General features: G+C 44.5%; 1 protein-coding gene across 1 annotated transcript in view; it reads right to left on the bottom strand.

Annotated features, from left to right (window-relative positions):
• Positions 1-1,645: 1,645 nt before the first annotated feature.
• The window catches only part of FNDC1 (fibronectin type III domain containing 1), a 111,466-nt gene continuing 94,399 nt past the window's right edge, over positions 1,646-18,712 (bottom strand). Inside the window, exons 18-23 of the mRNA XM_070796467.1 lie at positions 17,348-17,456; positions 11,052-11,131; positions 9,511-9,540; positions 8,357-8,518; positions 4,485-4,607; positions 1,646-2,431 (exon numbers count right to left, since the gene is read on the bottom strand). Of these exons, the coding sequence (XP_070652568.1) occupies positions 2,316-2,431; positions 4,485-4,607; positions 8,357-8,518; positions 9,511-9,540; positions 11,052-11,131; positions 17,348-17,456 (620 nt within the window). The 3' untranslated portion in view covers positions 1,646-2,315. The remainder of the gene's footprint in view (positions 2,432-4,484; positions 4,608-8,356; positions 8,519-9,510; positions 9,541-11,051; positions 11,132-17,347; positions 17,457-18,712) is intronic.

Here is an 18,712-nt window from a genome sequence, read left to right as displayed (position 1 = left end):
TGGATGTGTTTGAACTATTGCATAACCTAATTTGGAGGGAATATTGGAAACACTATCACCTTCACATAGATTCAGTGTTTTTGTTTTGGCTGAGCGATCATCTGGCCTCTGCAGTAATTTCCATAAAGAATTGAAACATCTCTTTGTAATAAAAGTTCAGATGTCTAGATTCAAATACAGTCAAAGGTGCCAGGAGGAGCTCAAAACACATTGCCTGCGTGAATGCCACTGAAATCTTTGGATTTCTGTGAAGTAAGTGTAAATCCTTCTGTGGTAAATGTGTTCTTTCGTGTATGAAACAAGTATAAAGCCCTTTGGGGTGAGGCTGACCAGAAACACAGTTTAGTGTGTGAAATAGTGATTCACAGGGGAGAGGTGCCTGCATCTCTATGTTGGGCCCTTGATCCCCATCTCTTCTTCAGGAGGCCCTATAACAAAGATGGGTGTATAAGGAAAATTCACTTATCTTTAAAGTTCTTATCTTTGGTTTGGCATTGTGAAGCATGTTTGAAGGTTAGTGTGAAAAAATAGGTGTTTTAAAAGACATTCCCTTTTTCATAATTCCATTTTTATGTACAAAAGCCTCAGAAACCCAGAAGATTTTTATCCTGGTGTTTTCCTAGCCATCAGAATGCCCGCATTTTCTCTACTGTTATTAACTGCAGGAGGGGATTGTGGGTGTTGCTGAAAACATCCGCTCCTGCTAACCCATCACAAAGACCCGCAGTGACTTGTTTCCTTGTGCTTTTTAACCTTCACACCTACCAGACACATCAGGCTTCACTTCCACCTGGCGCTGGCACTAAAAATAACCGACTCCAGTAGCGAGCCACTTCACACCATTACATCGTTTACACAGTGGCACGGCTCCTGGCTTCCAGAACTGTGTCCGCCCCTGGCTTGTTCCCACTACTGATTCTTGTTTCTTTTTAAAATTGTTTTGGCTGCACTGGGGCTTCATAGCAGCAGGCGGGCTTTCTCTAGTTGCAGCGTGTGGGCTTAGCTGCACCTCAGCATGGGGATCCTCGTTCCCAGACCAGGGACTGAACCCACACCTCCGCCTTGGAAGGCAGGTTCTCAACCACTGGGCCACCAGGGAAGTCCCTCCCACACCCCCGCCACTACTGTCTTTTACCTTGAAACTTAGGAGAAGACAAACACTTCATTCCCCAGAGCTGCCCGAGGACACAGAGGTACCATGCACACGCGAAGAACACCATATTTTAAGAAGAATTAGAATAAGTGTTTCTACATAAACCCTCTTGTTCTGCAGTTGAGGAGGGTAAGATGCTTATAATTTGAGGAGGAGACACTGGGCTTGGCAGGAAAGGGGAAAGAAGTCTTTTTAAACTGGATTTTAAAATCATTTGGGACCTAAAATCTTAATCTGGAAACACACTAGATCTGTCCTCACACAGCCCTCTGGTTCATTTTTCACGTGGGTGTGGAAGGTGGAAATCACTCAGTTTGCTACTGGCTCATAGCACCACCACTTCCCAGTCATTTCCCGGGCTTGGCAGCATTCATGGAAAGAACCCACACCTTTCCATTCTGGCCGTGTTATACAGAGTACATATTCTCTGAAGCCTTCTAAAAAGATGTTCGCAAACAGCACCTCTGCTCCAAGAAGTCCCGCACACATGTATCGAGTGAACAAGTACAAATTTAGCGATTTTAATCAATGTCCTTGCAGACGAGTGTAGATATGTATATGCATATATACATATATATATATCTCAAAATTGAGAATTTACAAGTAAGATTTGATACATTTGGTCTAGCGGTGGGTAAGTCCACAGAATAAATCTTAAGTAGGCTACATTTCCTTTGCTGGTGTTTTTAATAATTCAGTTCTACTGCATAGAGAGGGATCCAAAGCTTAAATTTAGCTACTTTGGGAGGAGTCCAGTGAGAAAAAAGAAAGCGGGTGGTGTTCCATGAAGAGAGCTGGGCATGTTGATACTGATCCCTGGAGATACTGAAGCATCTGAACTTTGGGCCTAAAAAGGATGAAAATTGCACCGTGCATCCCCATAGCTGAGTGTCTGTGCCATCTCTGGGACGTGCTGTTATAAGTAAAACCTGTAGAGAAGCTAAGTTAACAGCAACACTGAAGCCGGTGTGTGGTCCAGGCCGAGACGTAGGACTGAGCTCCAGATTGAAGACGCCTGGAGTGTCCAGTGTCCACTGTGTGGCCTTGCTGACACCGGGGACAGCAGGGGGCTTGGGACCCTGCCTCTTTTCCTGCTCACAGGCCCTCACTCAAGTTAATGAGGGGGTTGGCAGGGTGAGCTTCCAGCACGATCTTCCTGTAGTTACCACTTCCCCGGGATGGAGACCCCACACTCGTACCAGCCCACGTAGTAGTAGGGAGTTCCAAAACCTATGTTGCCAAAGCTGACTGGCTCCTGGCGGTACTGGCGATAGTAGCCTGGAAGGTTAAAAAAAAGAGAGAGAGAGAGAGAGAGAAAATGCATCTGTGACACTGTGACTTATAATAGAAAATGGATATTTGGTTTTCATCCCCACAAGGCTCCCCAAACCCTTGGAATTTCCTGAGTGGTAAGAGCAATAACTCTGATATTGAAGCTAAAACTCCAATATTTTGGCCCCCTGATGTGGAGAGCTGACTCATTTGAAAAGACCCTGATGCTGGGAAAGACTGAAGGCAGGAGGAGAAGGGGACGACAGAGGATGAGATGGTTAAATGGCATCACCGACTCAATGGACATGAGTTTGGGTGGACTCCAGGAGTTGGTGATGGACAGGAAGGCCTGACATGCTGCGGTCCATGGGGTTGCAGAGTCCAACGTGACTGAGCAAATGAACTGAACTGAAGAGCAATAAAGATGTCTGGGAAATGATTATTTCATAATAAGCCTCTTCAACCACATGTGGGCTTATGTTAATGAAGTGGCTTCTGGAAAGCACCTGAGGATAAGGGCTTGTCACCAGAGAACCAACCATGGGAATATGCGGTGGGGGCTTCCGTCCCACCCCCAACCTCAGGGAGGAGAGAGGAGCCAGAGACTGAGTTCAGTCACTCATGGTCAATGCTTTCACCAATTGTACCTATGTAACAAAGCCTCCATGGGCTTCCCTGGTGGCTCAGTGGTAAAGAATCCACCTGTAATGCAGAAGACACAGGAGATGTGAGTTCAGGCCCTGGGAAGGAAAATCCTCTGGAGGAAGGAATGGCAACCCTCTCCAGTATTCTTGTGTGGAGAATTCCCTGAACTGAGAGCCTGGAGGGCTACAGTCCATGGGGTTGCAGAGTCAGACATGACTGAGTGACTAAGCATGCAAGTGATGAAGCCTCCATAATGCAGTGGGCCTCATCCAACCAGTTGAAGGCTCTAGTAGAAAAAGACCGACTTTCCCTGGGGACAGGGGTATTCTGCCTTCAGACTTGAACTGCAACATCAGCTCTTCCCTGGGTCTCCAGCAGTCTTGTTGGGCTACCCTGTAGATTTTGGATTTGCCAGTTTCCACAATCATATGAGCCAATTCCTTAAAATAAATCTCATTCTCTATTTCTCTCTCCTCTCTGTCTCTCTGTCTCTATCTTTCTGCTGCTGGTTCTGATTCTCTGGAGGACCCCGCCTAATCTACTTGTTTTACTGGAGTTAATAATGTATTACAAATTGTTAACGTTGAGATGAATATACGCATTTCCTCTTACAAGGCCATCATGAAATAACTGATACACAGTCTCCTGAAACATATCCTGGTTGGTTTGCGTTTATTTATTTTTTCTTTCTCTGCACTCTTATTCATGCCATCCTCCACTTGGAAGACTCTCTAATCTTTGCATGAATTTTTATGACTCAGCCCAGACTCTGCCTCTTATGAGAACTTCCCCTGGCAGCCTCAAGTGGCCTGCTTCTCTTGAACTCAGAGACTGACTATAATCTGCACAATTACCTGATAATGGGACAATAATGTGACACAACTTGCCATTGTCTGCACTTTAAGTTGTCTGCTCCAGTTACCTTTCATATATTTATCCTCTCTTTCCAATTCTGACTATGTTTCCTGACAGTAGGGATAAGGTCTTATATTCCTCTGTATCCCTACCTCTCCAAAGTAAAAGGGAAAGTGTTAGTCACTCAATTGGGTCCAACTCTTTGTGACCTCATGGACCACAGTCCTCCAGGCTCCTCTGTCCACGGAAGTATCCAGGCAAGAATACTGGAGTGGATAGCCATTCCCTTCTTCAGGGGATCTTCCCAATCCAGGGATCAAACCTAGGTCTCCTACATTACAGGCAGATGCTTTCCTGTCTGAGCCACCTCTCCAAGGCTCACTCCAAATACAGCACATGGTAGGAGTACTTTGTTGATTCCTTATTTTTATGATCAAAAATGCTGCTTACATCCATCTCCAAATGGTAAACCAAAGGCAGAGATACCGTGAATTTTCTCCTTATGTTGGCCCTCCTCCCCACACCCCAGTGTAATAGGTCAGGCCTTTGTTCACATTACCTTGAATGTTAGGGAGGGCTTCAATGTAGGACTGAGGCCCTGTTCTTCCATCAAGGTGTGAATCCACAAATTGACAGTGGTCTTCACCTCTTCCCCAACTGTCCCCAATGCTGTAGAATGTATCTGCAAAAAGGAATTTGATGAGTCAGTGACTGACCCAAAAATGCTACAGGTGATCTAGGAATCTGCACAAACTTGAAGAACCAACACCAAAAAAAAGATGTAATTTTTATCATACAGGGCTGGAATGTAAAAGTAGGAAGTCAAGAGATAACAGGCATATTTGGCCTTGGAGTACAAAATGAAACAGGCAAAGACTAACAGAGTTTTGCCAAGAGAAAGCACTGGTCATAGCAAACATCCTCTTCCAACAACACAAGAGAAGACTCTATACATAAACATCACCAGATGGTCAATACTGAAATCAGATTGGTTATATTCTTTGCGGTTGAAGGTGGAGAAGCTCTATACAGTCAGCAAAAACAAGACTGGGAGCTACTATGGCTCAGATCATGAACTCCTTATTGCCAAATTCAGACTTAAATTGAAGAAAGTAGGGAAAACCACTAGGCCATTCAGGTATGACCAAAATCAAATCCCTTAGTATTATACAGTGGAAGTGATAAATAGATTCAAGGGATTAGATCTGATAGGCAGAGTGCCTGAAGAACTGTGGACAGAGGTTCATGACATTGTATGGGAGGCAGTGATCAAAACCATCCCCAAGAAACCAAAATGCAAAAAGGCAAAATGGTTGTCTGAGGAGGCCTTACAAATAGCTGAGAAAATAAGAGAAGCTAAAAGCAAGGGAGAAAAGGAAACATATAACCATCTGAATGCAGAGTTCCAAAGAATAGCAAAGAGAGATAAGAAAGCCTTCCTCAGTGATCAATGCAAACAAATCGAGGAAAACAATATAATGGGAAAGACAAAAGTTCTCTTCAAGAAAACTAGAGATACCAAGGGAATATCTCATGCAAAGATGGGCACTAAAAAGGACAGAAATGGTATGGACCTAACAGAGGCAGAGATATTAAGAAAAGGTGGCAAGAATACATGTAAGAGCTATACAAAAAAGATCTTAATTACCCAGATAACCATGATGGTGTGATCACTCACCTAGAACCAGACATCCTGGAGTGTGAAGTCAAGTGGGCCTTAGGAAGCATCACTATGAACAAAGCTAGTGGAGGTGATGGAATTCCAGTTGAGCTATTTCAAATCCTAAAAGATGATGCTGTGAAAGTGCTGTGCTCAATATGCCAGCAAATTTGGAAAGCTCAGCAGTGGCCACAGGACTGGAAAAGGGCAGTTTTCATTGCAATCCCAAAGAAAGGCAATGCCAAAGAATGTTCAAACTACCACATAATTGTACTCATCTCACACGTTAGCAAAATAATGCTCAAAATTCTCCAAGTGAGGCTTCAACAGTATGCAAACCAAGAAATTTCAGATGTTTAAGCTGGATTTAAAAAAGGCAGAGGAACTAGAGATCAAATTGCCAACATCTGCTGGATCATAGAAAAAGCAAGAGAATTCCAGAAAAACATCTACTTCTGCTTCAATGACTATGCCAAAGCCTTGGACTGTGTGGATCACAACAAACTGGAAAATTCTTAAAGAGATGGGGATACCAGACCACCATACCTGCCTCCTGAGAAATTCTGCAGGTCAAGAAGAAACAGTTAGAACTGGACATGGAACAATGGACTGGTTCCAAATTGGGAAAGGAGTACATCAAGGCTGTATATTGTCACCCTGTTTATTTAACTTATCTGCAGAGTATATCATGTGAAAAGCTGGGCTGGATGAAGCACAAGCTGGGATCAAGATTGCCAGGAGAAATATCCATAACCTCAGATACGCAAATGACACCACCCTTATGGCAGAAAGCAAAGAGGAACTAAAGAGCCTCTTGATGAAAGTGAAAAAGGAGCATGAAAAAGCTGGCTTAAAACTCAACATTCAGAAAACTAAGATCATGGTATCCAGTCCCATCACTTCATGGCAAATAGATGGGGAAACAATGGAAACAGTATTTTCTTGGGCTCCAAAATCACTGCAGATGGTGACTGCAACCATGAAATTAAAAGGCACTTGCTCCTTGGAAGAAAAGTTATGACCAACCTAGACAGCATATTAAAGAGCAGAGACATTCCTTTGTCAACAAAGGTCCATCTAGTCAAAGCTGTGGTTTTCCCAGTTGTCATGTACAGAAGTGAGAGTTGGATCATAAAGAAAGCTGAGTGCCAAAGAATTGATGGTTTTGAGCTGTGGTGTTGGAGAAGACTCTTGAGAGTCCCTTGGACTGCGAGGAGACCCAACCAGTCAATCCTAAAGGAAACCAGTCCTGAATATTCAATGGAAGGACTGATGCTGAAGCTGAAGCTCCAATACTTTGGCCACCTGATGGGAAGAAGTGACTCATTGGAAAAGACCCTGATGGTGGGAAATATTGAAGGCAGGAGAAGGGGATGACAGCAGATGAGATGGTTGAATGGCATCAGGGACTCGATGGACATGAGTTTGAGCAAGCTCTGGGAGTTGGTGATGGACAGGGAAGCCTGGCATGCTGCAGTCCACGGGGTTGTTAAGAGTCAGACATGACTGAGAGAATAAACTGAACTGAAGAGGGCACATTACTTATACTCTGTGTGTCACACTTCCCATGTTTGAAAGATGGTGATGATGGCACTGATTTCAAAGCATTGTAAGGATTTATTGAGATCATGTATGCTATATACTTAGCAAGTTTCCTTAAATGGAAACTATGAATATTATAGGCATTTTCAGCCAATAAATGAGAGACCTTTCTACTCTATGGTTTCAAAAATGTGGAAGTTCTGATACAGAATACTTTATGAAACCATTGTGAAAAGCATGAATATGTGTAAAAATAGTGGGACCCATTTTCCTAGGAAACTAGAAGTAGGGTGTATCCGTAGCAGGAGGTGCTGTCCTTGGTCCTGAACCAGAGCTGCACAGTAGGGCTGAGTTGTTTCTCTCAACTCTGCAATACCAGACATGGCTGTGTAACCTCTTCCAGGAATTCTGAAGCAGAGGAGGGAAAGGGCAGTGTGGGAGAGTGGGGAAAAAGCAGAGAGAAACAGACACTGCTTGTTGGGAAGGCATAGCACTGAGAAATTGCTGGAGAGGGGGATGGTTGGGGAGATTTTGACATTATTGAGAAATGATGATCACTAGCAACAAATAAAAGAACAAAATAACTGACCTATGATAAAATATAAACCAGGTGCAGGAAAGTTTTTTTTTTAATGTATGCTAAAAGAGTAAAAGTTGTGTAAATTTTGAAATATAAAACAATTATGTGTAGGTGGGTGAGTCAAAGCCAGCTGGGTAGAAATGGCATTTTGAAATGTTAGTAGTCCAAAGTACGTATGTTATTCTCTGTTTGAATCCCCTACCATGATGAAAACAATGTAATTTTTGTTTGGACACAGAATAAATAGAGCAGCTCATCTATGTTTCACCATCTACATTTTTTTTCTGTAAAGTCGTGCCAGTGGCAAAGACCGTAGTGTGGACTTGTCCTCAATAATTCCAGCTCACACGCATGCCTACTGTTATAGAATCAACAACAAAAAAAATGGCCTTTGATTTTCTAATAGAATTCTGGACTTCATTCCTAAAAAGTAGTCGATTTAAAATATATACATATATTCTTGAGTACCCATGTGAAAACAAGTCACTCTAGCATAGAGCCTGCAAAACTGGTTGGCATTTGAGCCAGACTGAGACATGACCGGTCCACACCTCAACTGCATTCTGGTGCACCCGCTATGTCAAGCTGGTATCTGATCAACTGGAAACTTTTCATACCCTCCCTCAGCACGCCATCCCCAAAGACCCACCTTTCAGGTTGTCACTGAGGTAGATCTTATACCGCAGCGAGTTGCAGAGGACGACTCCCACAAACTTCCTGTACCAAGTCCGCTTCACATACTGTCGGCCATGGCAGTCCGTGTAGCTAGGGTCATGTTTGAAAGCAAACGGGATCCAGATGGGCTCGCCGCCTGGACAACACAAAGCACAGCTTCCAAGTCACAGCGCTTCACAGTGGTTGCTCTCGTACAAAGTACCAGGCATGTCGGCTTATTCACTGGGCCTTGCCCTCCTTGCAGGGCTTTTCTGAGCAGCTTTCCCATCTCCCGATGGGTGTGCTCTCTCTTCTCTTCTTTCTTTGTACTGAAGTACAGCTCGGGAGTTCCTCACACCTGAAGATATCTGAACTATTTGCATTTCCATAAAGGATTCTCAGAGTAAGAAAAAGCCTTTGGGCCTCAAGGAACATAAGCTATAATGACAAGTTTGACCTTGGGGGGTCATACCATCCTACCTCCCCACCCTCAAAACCCCTCAGCACAGATGCCTACTGTTCCTGTCACTCCTAAGACCTGTCCTGAACTTAGGCAATAGGTTTTTCTCTGTTTATTTGAAAAACAAAGTAAACTTTTTTTGTACTCTTAATCCATTTTGCTATCTTTTCAGCAATTTGAAATATTCAAGGAGGTTAGGAAAATAGTTACCGCTTCATAGGTTATTGGCCGCCCACAATGGTTTTTATAGCTATTGTCTGGGCTGTGGAGTACTTAGTCGCTCAGTCGTGTTTGACTCTTTGCAACTTCATGGACTATAGCCTGCCAGGCTCCTCTGTCCATGGGGATTCTCCAAGCAAGAATACTGGAGTGGTGGCTATGCCCTCCTCCAGGGGGCCTTCCCAACCCAGGAATCAAACAGGGGTCTCCTGCACTGCAGGTGGATTCTTTACCAGCTGAGCTATCAGGGAAGCCCAGCTATTGTCTACTAGGACCCTATCTAACAATTTCCGGACCATTCTTTTCCCTAGATTAGGTGAGCAGGTGCAAAGAAACCACAGAAGTTGTTGGAAAATTATGACAATACAAAAATGGTTTGGCATCTCTACTTGTGAGTAACCATAACAATCTCATGTTCAATATCCAACTTTATTACTAGAATGTCAAGATTATCCAGAAGAGAAACTTACCTGGTGGCCTCACGACAAGAAGAGGATTATCTGTAGAATGAAAAAGAAACAGCTGAATTCACTATTATGTCATGGAGCCACATAGCTATGGAATTTTTTTGTAACTGAAAGGGCTAACCAAGCTGCAGTAGATAAAGAAAGTGCAATATTCATTTGGCATATGCCAAAACTTTAAAAGTACTATATCACAGTCTCAGAAGTTACATTTATATCTTTCTACTCTCCAATTTCAGCCCTCAGTTTCTTGATAACTATTTAGATTTGAATTATTTGGGTTTTTTTCTATAGACGTTGATCATGTTAATTCTGATAGTTGCCAAAAGACCATGTTATTTTTAGGAAATTCAGCCATAGACACATTATTGTAGCAAATTAACCACTGATAAAGGTTTTCTTGTACTCTTTCTAATTACTAATGAGAAACACACTTCTTAGATGAAACACGTGAAAACACCAATTTTGAAGTCCTTTGCCAACATTTCCAGTATAAAGCATATTCTCAAAAAAGACTTTTTCCATATATTTTGATTCAGTAGATTTAAATCACTGCATTTAAAAATATCTTCCAAAGGCAAATGTTCTGGGGTCAAGCTACATGTAGGGAATGATCTAACCAAATGGAAGCGAGAGCCACGTTAGTGTGGAGCTGACCCTGCTGGGCTCCTGTACATGTTTGTCTTGGGACCATGGTCACCAACTCTCCCACCTGGCTTCCTGTACAGAGAGACTGCCAACCCAGGAACTGCCACCATGAACCAGTGGTGTGTATTCTCAGACCATGACCACGGGACCCGGTGTGTACTGCCTCAGACCATGACCACCCGACACCATGTGTACTGCCTCAGACCATGACCATGGAACCCTGTGTGTACTGCCTCAGGTTATGACCACCCAACACTATGAGTACTGCCTCAGACCATGACCACGGAACCCTGTGAATACTGCCTCACACCATGACCACCCACCATGGGACACTGTGTACACTGCCTCAGACCATGACCATGGAACACTTCACCAAAGGGTCTGAGAGCTCTGCACACCAGCAACCCAAAGTAGGGACATCTTCTGTGTGACGCTGCTTGCAGGATGGATAGCATTTTAATTAAACCCTCCATATTAAGTAGAGATATCTTTGTCTCCTAGGAAAGCAAGCATCCTAGAGATCTGACTGATTGAAAGAAGCAACTGCCCCTCAGATCACACATGTGTGCACTTCGGCTGCTTGCAATAACAATAAAGAAATTACCTCTGCAACTAGATGGATTCAAAGTTATCTTTCCCACATGGCTAAGAACTAGATTTTCTTCCCTTTTCATTGGAATTTGCTCTTTTCACTTCTCAAGCAGTTCCAATGAAGACTACTTTTATTATCCAAGATTTAACTTAGCAGAAAGAAAATCATGTTTATCTTATAAAGTGATATCCAATATGAACTCACTAAACAGAAGTTTTACTTTTCCATTTTTATTCTATTGTAGGCCTGATTTCAGATTACTTGTTTTTAAGGAAAACAGAAAAAAAGAACATGAAGTCATCCATACCTGATTCTGTAACAAATGAAACTGAAGAACTGACAGGTCCATAGCCATGAGGATTTTTGGCTTGAACTCTAAAATAATACCTGAAATTCGAAGAAAACATAGTTTGAAAGAGAACCTTGTTTGATTTTTGTATAATGAGACAAACAACCAAACTACTGAGCACTTACTCTGTGGCAGGGTTCGAGTCTTATCTTTTCACAAATGCATACACCACCGCTATTTCTTCTTGCTATTTCTAAACTTTCTCATTTTCGAATAACTTTTCAGAACAATATAATGAACAGCATAGACATGCTCCCACTAGGAACGGGGGGGCAGACTAGGCAAACAGGTCACTTGGACTGTGTGTGTTATTTAGAGCATCCAGGGTTCACCCGCCCCATGCAGGCCACGCCCTGCAGGCCTGCCATTGGACGGTATGGCCCCCTCCTGTCTCATCTTGAGTTCCACCAGCAAGACGGAGAAGCCAGAGCAGGGAGAAATGCTTACTGAGCAGAATTCCAGTTCTAGCCTAAGTCTCACCGCTGGACGTGGTGTATAAATGTCTGATGGACTGATGATGATGCAACCTGCTGTTGGCAGGGGGAGGCTGAGCCAGTCCAGAAGCTGGCCTCCTTGGGGGAACTAACGTGACAGCAATGTTCTGGGCACAGGACAAGTGCTACGCTTGGCCCTGGAGCCTTAAAATCACTGAGTCTCCAGCTTCTGTGCCTCAAGGAAAGAGAAGCAAGTCCAGGAAGGGGAAGTGGAAACAGCCTGCAGAGGCTCTGCTGGGGATTAATCTTTGTCTTGGAACAGAGAATGTGCTAGAAAGCACATGGCCCGAATCAGCCTGTTCATCTAGAAGGAGATAAGCCAGTTCAGTCGGGAGTCCAAGAGCGTCTTACTTTGGACTCTCGTGAGCTACAGGACCAAAAGCAGTGTTGAGAAAATACTGGAAGCCAACACAGTTGAGACCTACTCTACCTACGGTAATCTCTATGTTGTCCAGCCCCCTGGAATTCTAGGTATTATCTGTGCCCTCTTAGTCCTTAACTGGGGCTTCCCTGGTGGCTCAGATGATAAAAGAATCTGCCTGCAATGTGGGAGACCTGGGTTTGATCCCTGAGTCAGGAAGATCCCCTGGAGAAGAAAATGACAACCCACTCCTGTGTTCTTGCCTGGAGAATTCCATGGACAGAGGAGCCTGGCAGGCTACCATCCATGGGGTCACAAAGAGTCAGACAGAACTGAGCAACTAATACATACAGTCCCTAACTGCTTCCAGGTAAAGAAACAGGGTTAAAAAAAAAAAAATTGGGCAGGGGAGTGTGTCCACCACCTCAGAGAGTCCAGAAGGGGCCTTGGCTTCTGGGCACCAGGAGCTACACTTCAGTGTTAAAAATCCTATGTTTAAGTCAGACACACAGATCACACGGACTAAGATGCACTAAAGTTTTAAAAGGAGAACTGTTTACACCCAGAGAGCAAAGGTGCATGTCTGTTGCACCTCTGCCCTGGCACCAAGCCTACTGAGCATCTGAGCTGAGGTCCCCAGGGGAGCCTCTGGCCTCACAGTTACACAGAGGTATTTGACTTTGGGTTTGATTAAGAGAGAGCAAAGAAAAAGTCCATTTGGTAAAACCAAGTCTTCTCTTAAGCTTTTCAAGAAAGTATATTCACATCTCATTTCGGACAGAATCCTTTTTAAAATTTCATTTAAAAAAAAAGATATGCACAATTAAGAACATATGAGTCCCAAAGCTCAATTCACTCAGCACTGTGTGTTGTTCTCAACTGTGCATACTTCTAACTCAGCGGGCGTGGAGTTACTTAAGGCAAACTCTGCTGGCAGTTCAAACAGTGGGCTTGGCATATGTCAACGATAACAGTCAAACTTTACAGACGCCTTTTCCCTAAAAAAAAAAAAAAATAGGAAATCAAGACCTAGGGTGTGATACTGATATTCAGAGGCTACCGGGGACATTTATTTTGCTGCATCTTTCTCAGGCCATCCCTGGAGGCAAGCTGGTACCACTTCCCCAGCTTGGCAGAGGGAAGCGCCCTGTGCAGTAGAGGCGATGGTAGAGGGGTGACCCATTGGCTGGGAGAGCCTACTCCAGTTTCCTAGTTGTATCCATTCTGTTTTACACTGAAACCTAAGTATTCTCCAATCGACCCTCCTGCCGAACAATGACTCCATTCCTCCACAAAGCCCACGTGGCCCAATTCTACAGTTGCGTTATTTCCATTTGAACTCCACCTACTGTGTCAAAGTAACTTTACATATGCCAAGCTGAAAAACAATATGGTATTATAAAAAAAGCAAATTTTTCAAAAAGCACATTACATTTTTTTCTACAGACTAAAATAAATATTTCATACCCTGAAGTGTCTCTATGTCACCTAAGTAACAAAAGCATCCCATGCCTTGCCTTCTTATACAAGCTTCTGGCACCTTCTTTTGAATAGGTTCCATGGTGACAGATCTGTATTCTTTAGGCTTCCCAGGGGGCGCTAGGGGTAAAGAAACCGCCTGCCAATGCAGGAGACACAAGAGACATGGGTTTGATCCCTGGGTTGGGAAGATCCCCTGGAGGAGGGCATGGCAACCCACTCCAGTAATCTTGCCTGGAGAATCCCGTGGGCAGAGTTGCCTGGAGGGCTACAGTCACAAAGAGTTGGACATGACTGAAGTGACTTAGCACGCATGCAGGCACAGAGGGGTCTGAAGGAAATTCTCATAGGAGGAAACCAGGGAGCACTCTCCCTCCAAAGAACGACAGAAGGGAAGGCCACACTTGGGGAGAAGCCCCAGTGGCCGCTGCTGCTCCCAGTCCGTCTCCCAGGGCCCCCAGCATGGGTGGACACAGGACACAAGCCTCAGCGGACACTGGGGCCCATCTGTGTCCGGCTGGTCCAGCCGCCAGCTCCCTCTCTCCTCCGTCCCCCCGACCGCATCGGCCTCCTGCTCTTCCTCAAAAACACCAGCTTCCCAACACCCTTCCTGCCTCAAGCAACTTGACAGCTCACTTACCTTCTCCAGGTCAAATGCTGTGCATCTGCCTCACCTGACCGCCCCTTATCCTCGAGCTCGGGAAAAAAGCCCCCTATTACACACTCACAGCACAGGGTGCTTGTCTCTCAGGATACTGGTCAGGGAAAGTCCATATCTACGTGTTTATAAACCATCAGTCTCTGTCAGACTGTGAGCACCATGAGGGGCCATGGTGTATTGTAGGCCCCTCTCCCACCCCTCCACTCTTCCCTCTTTGGAGCCCGGAACCTGGCCCTGAGCACACAGTAAGTTCTCACTGAGTGAACCGTGGACACTCATTCGTACCTATAGGAAGAATGAATAAACCATCCCACTTAACCATCCCCTGACAGCATTCAAAACTCAACATCAGTTTGGTACCAAAAGCTGTCACAAGAAAACTGGGCTGTGGGGGCAGGGGCAGCAGGAGTCCAGAATTTACAAGCAGCCAGGAGGCCAAACATTGCTAAGGCCTCCTTCAGCTGCTCCTGAGGCTGTGCTGTAAAAATAGGCACTCTGAACACAATTAAAAACAAAAAAAGAGGGATGTTGGCTTTGTTTTCTTTAGTTTTGTTCTTGGTTTAATGAATCAACTTTTCATTACTATCAAGGAAGAGCTAAGAAAAGGGCTTTCTCAATTTCCTGATATTTTTATTTGCTGAATCCTAAAATTTGTAATAGTTTATGAAAGCTCAGTTCAAGTGAGCCCAGGGCATTAACAAGCCCTGGGCAAAGTTCTCCGCTAGTTCAGAAGTCTCTCGGTGCCCAAGGCCATTGTCCAGTTTCTGTCCCTTTCGACAGTTTTGTTTAAGGTTCAACATTTCTGTTTAAGGAGAGCATTTTGTTCCAATCTCCTCTCTGTTCCTCTGACTGCATGAAAAAATGGGAGACCTCGGGCCCAAGTCACATCATTCAGAACACTTTGCTGTGGAAATACGGTGGCTGGACGTGACACGGTGTGCTGGAGCCATACTACAGGCCTCAGAGAGCCGATCGTTAAATATCAGCAATTCTGCAGGCCCAGACTAGCTTGAAATTGGCAAATACCATAAAGCAGCTGTTACTTTTTTTTTTCCCAGACAGCCAGTTTACAAGCACACCACTGCATGACCATCGCGTCCTTGGTGTTCCGCCCACATTCACCCACCAAGGATGGAAGCTTTCCTGATGGGTGTTACCAGCAAGACCAGAGAATATAAAATAGGAAACGCACACACACAGTGTTTGTACCCTTGAGACAAGTTCTGCACATTTCACACTGAGGGCTAAAGACTCACTCCCAGATGGCCCTCTGGCTGGCGACCCACTTCTCCGTGTAGGAAGCCATGCATCGTATAACTGACATTAGCATGTAAAATATATTTTTCTTGAATGATCAGAACTTGTACATCACAGAGGTTGAGTACCAGATGTTAAAATGTTTAGCCAGTTCATGCAACTCAACAACAACAACAAAACAAACAATCCAATTGAAAGATGGCCAAAGAACCTAATTCGACATTTATCCACAGAAGAAGTACACAAGGCCAACAGGTACATGAAAAGATGGTCAACGTCACTAGCTATTCAGTTCAGTTCAGTTCAGTCGCTCAGTCATGTCTGACTCTTTGCAACCCCATGAATTGCAGCACGCCAGGCCTCCCTGTCCATCACCAATTCCCGGAGTCTATTCTTAAAGAGATGGGAATACCAGACCATCTGACCTGCCTCTTGAGAAACCTATATGCAGGTCAGGAAGCAACAGTTAGAACTGGACATGGAACAACAGACTGGTTCCAAATAGGAAAAGGAGTACATCAAGGCTGTATCTTGTCACCCTGCTTATTTAACTTCTATGCAGAGTACATCATGAGAAACGCTGGGCTGGAAGAAGCACAAGCTGGAATCAAGATTGCCGGGAGAAATATCAATAACCTCAGATATGCAGATGACACCACCCTTATGGCAGAAAGAAAGTAAAGAGGAACTAAAAAGCCTCTTGATGAAAGTGAAAGAGGAGAGTGAAAAAGTTGGCTTAAAGCTCAACATTCAGAAAACGAAGATAATGGCATCTGGTCCCATGACTAGCTATTAGAGAAATGCAAATCAAAACTACCGCGAGGTACTCCTCACACCAGTCAGAATGGCTGTCACCAAAAAGTCTACAAATAACAAATGCTGGAAAGGGTGTGGAGAAAAGGGAACCCTCCTACACTGCTGGTAGAAATAGATAAGTTGGTGCAGCCACTATGGAAAACAACACGGAGGTTTCTCAAAAAACTAAAAATAGAATTACAATGAGATCTCGCAATCCCACGCCTGGGCCTATAATGTAGCTTTATGTTCATAGGAGCCCTATTGACAGTAGCAAAGACATGGAAACAGCCTAAACATCCGTCAACAGAGGAACAGGCAAAGAGGATATGGTGCACGTATACAATGGAACACTGGGAACAGTACCCAGCCATAAAAAAGAATGAAACAATGCCGTCTGGAGCAACATGGATGGCACTAAAAATTATCACACGACGTGGAGTCAGTCAGAAAGAGAAAGATAAACACCATACGATACCACTTATACGCAGAAATGAAAATATGACGCAAATGTACCTACCTACGAAATAAAAACAGACTTGCAGACAGAGAGACAGACGTGTGGTTGGCAAGGGTGAGGGCGGCATGGGGCGGGAGGCTGGAGTTAGCAGGCGCAAATTATTATACAGAGTGAATAAACAAGAAAGTCCTGCTGGAGAGCAAAAGAACTATATTAAATATCCTATGATAAAGCACAATGGAAAAGAATATAAAAAAGAACGTGTCTATGTATGTATATGTGTGTGTATGTATATACATAAGTGAATCACTTTTGGGTACCGCAGAAATGAACAACCATTGTAAATCAACTAGACTTCAATAAAACACGCTTCTCAATTGCTGCTCCACTAATGTCATATATGAAGCTTGTGCTGCATAAAGTCACCATGTTGGTGACTGCAAACAGATGGATTCCCTTTCAACACACAGAGCAATCCTTCCTTTCCCAATGGTAGGTAGTTTCAGTCTCTGGAATATAGGGAACAAAATATAAAGACAATAACGTAACAATCACAAAGCACATAGCCCTTTCTCCGAAGAAAAGTACATGACACATGGTAAGCACTCAGTCTATGAGAAACAACTAGAGAATTCAAAGGAAACCATAAGAACACTTTTAGTTAGGCCTTTCCTTTTCAACCCAAGGATACCCGTGACCATGCACACGGGTCTCATTTTCTGTTTATAAATGATGGACGCATCATACCTCGTGTTGGGCTTCAGGTTCTCAATGGGCAGGTGAGTTACTGATGAAGCCTGGGTGGACCACTTGTTCCTGATGAAGTCTTCATATGACGCGCTGTAAACCAAGTAACCTACAGGAGGAGAGGAGGCGGAACCCCGTGAGCGTCAAGGAAGCATCACCCAAGAGGCGTAACTCGGGGAGGGTGGGAGGAGCCGTGGGGTGGGGGCAGCTCTGTGGGAGAAGTCTAGAAGGGGAGCAAGCAGTGTGCTGGGTCAGGACGGGGTAGAACGCTGGCACCCACTGGCGATACCAGATGCAGGTAACGGCAGAGACACTTCCTGACGACTAGCTGGTTCCCTACTTTTCTTCCTTCTCCTGATCTCCCACAGTCCCGGGCTTCCTCATTTCCTTGAAACTAATCACATCTAACCATGAAGGCACAGCACAAGGAAAGAGCAGTGACCTCCACACAAGTATCTAAGAAGTTCCCGGTAGAGTATACACAACTATCCTTCATGTGAAATGAAGCATCTGTGATGGTGAGTGCCGTGTCTTTTGGCTGAAAGATCCCAAACTCGATAGGTCTCTCCACTTCGTGTCATAGACTCTCCTGTGGTTTCTAGTTGTTGCATATCTCTGCCTGCCCTCGACCGTGACGTCCAGTGACAACAGCCAGGCAGCTCTGCCTTATCCACTGTTAATGGAGCTCAGCAGGTGGACTCTGCCCTGATACCTGCCCAGCTTGCCAGGCCACCCCGGGGGGCCGAGTGACCGTCCTGTCACAGCGTCACACATCCTTTACGCTGCTCTCTTACGTGGGAAGGAAATATTTGCCGAGTGCTTCCTCTGCGCCGAACGTTATGCCAAATACTTTGGATCGGGTTTTACTTTGATGAATTCTCCTGACCTTAGGTTTCTCTGTCTGTCTCCATTCTGACACAGGAGGAAACTGAGTCTTAGAGGTCAAATATCTGGTCCAAGTTTCATACTTGTTAATTCAACAAATATTTATTGCGTGCTTACTGTATATTCATTCAACCAATATTTATTGTGTGCCTCCTGCAAGTCAGGGCTACTGTATACTAAATGCTAGAGATTAAATGATCATTCATTTTACTGGAAACTTCAGGAGCAGCAAGGCAGACAGACAAGTATGATTATACAGCTTGTTTATACAGCCTGACGAGAACCAAGTGCTGGGGGCACTGGCGGGTGGGGAGAGCTGGACGCAGAGCGCTTTCCCAGGACCATGAAATCGGGCTGATAACTAAAGGATGGGAAGCAGTCACGATGCACGATGGGAAGTGGGGAGAACCCCAGGTAGAGGGAATACCTGGGCAAAGACACAGGCTAGGGAGGAACCAGGAGCCAGGAGGGCCTCAGAGC

The sequence above is a fragment of the Bos indicus genome, chromosome 9, assembly GCF_029378745.1.
Source record: "Bos indicus isolate NIAB-ARS_2022 breed Sahiwal x Tharparkar chromosome 9, NIAB-ARS_B.indTharparkar_mat_pri_1.0, whole genome shotgun sequence".
Classification (NCBI taxonomy): domain Eukaryota; kingdom Metazoa; phylum Chordata; class Mammalia; order Artiodactyla; family Bovidae; genus Bos; species Bos indicus.
Note: the sequence above shows the minus strand (reverse complement) of the source record. Positions and strands in the feature narration are given on the sequence as shown.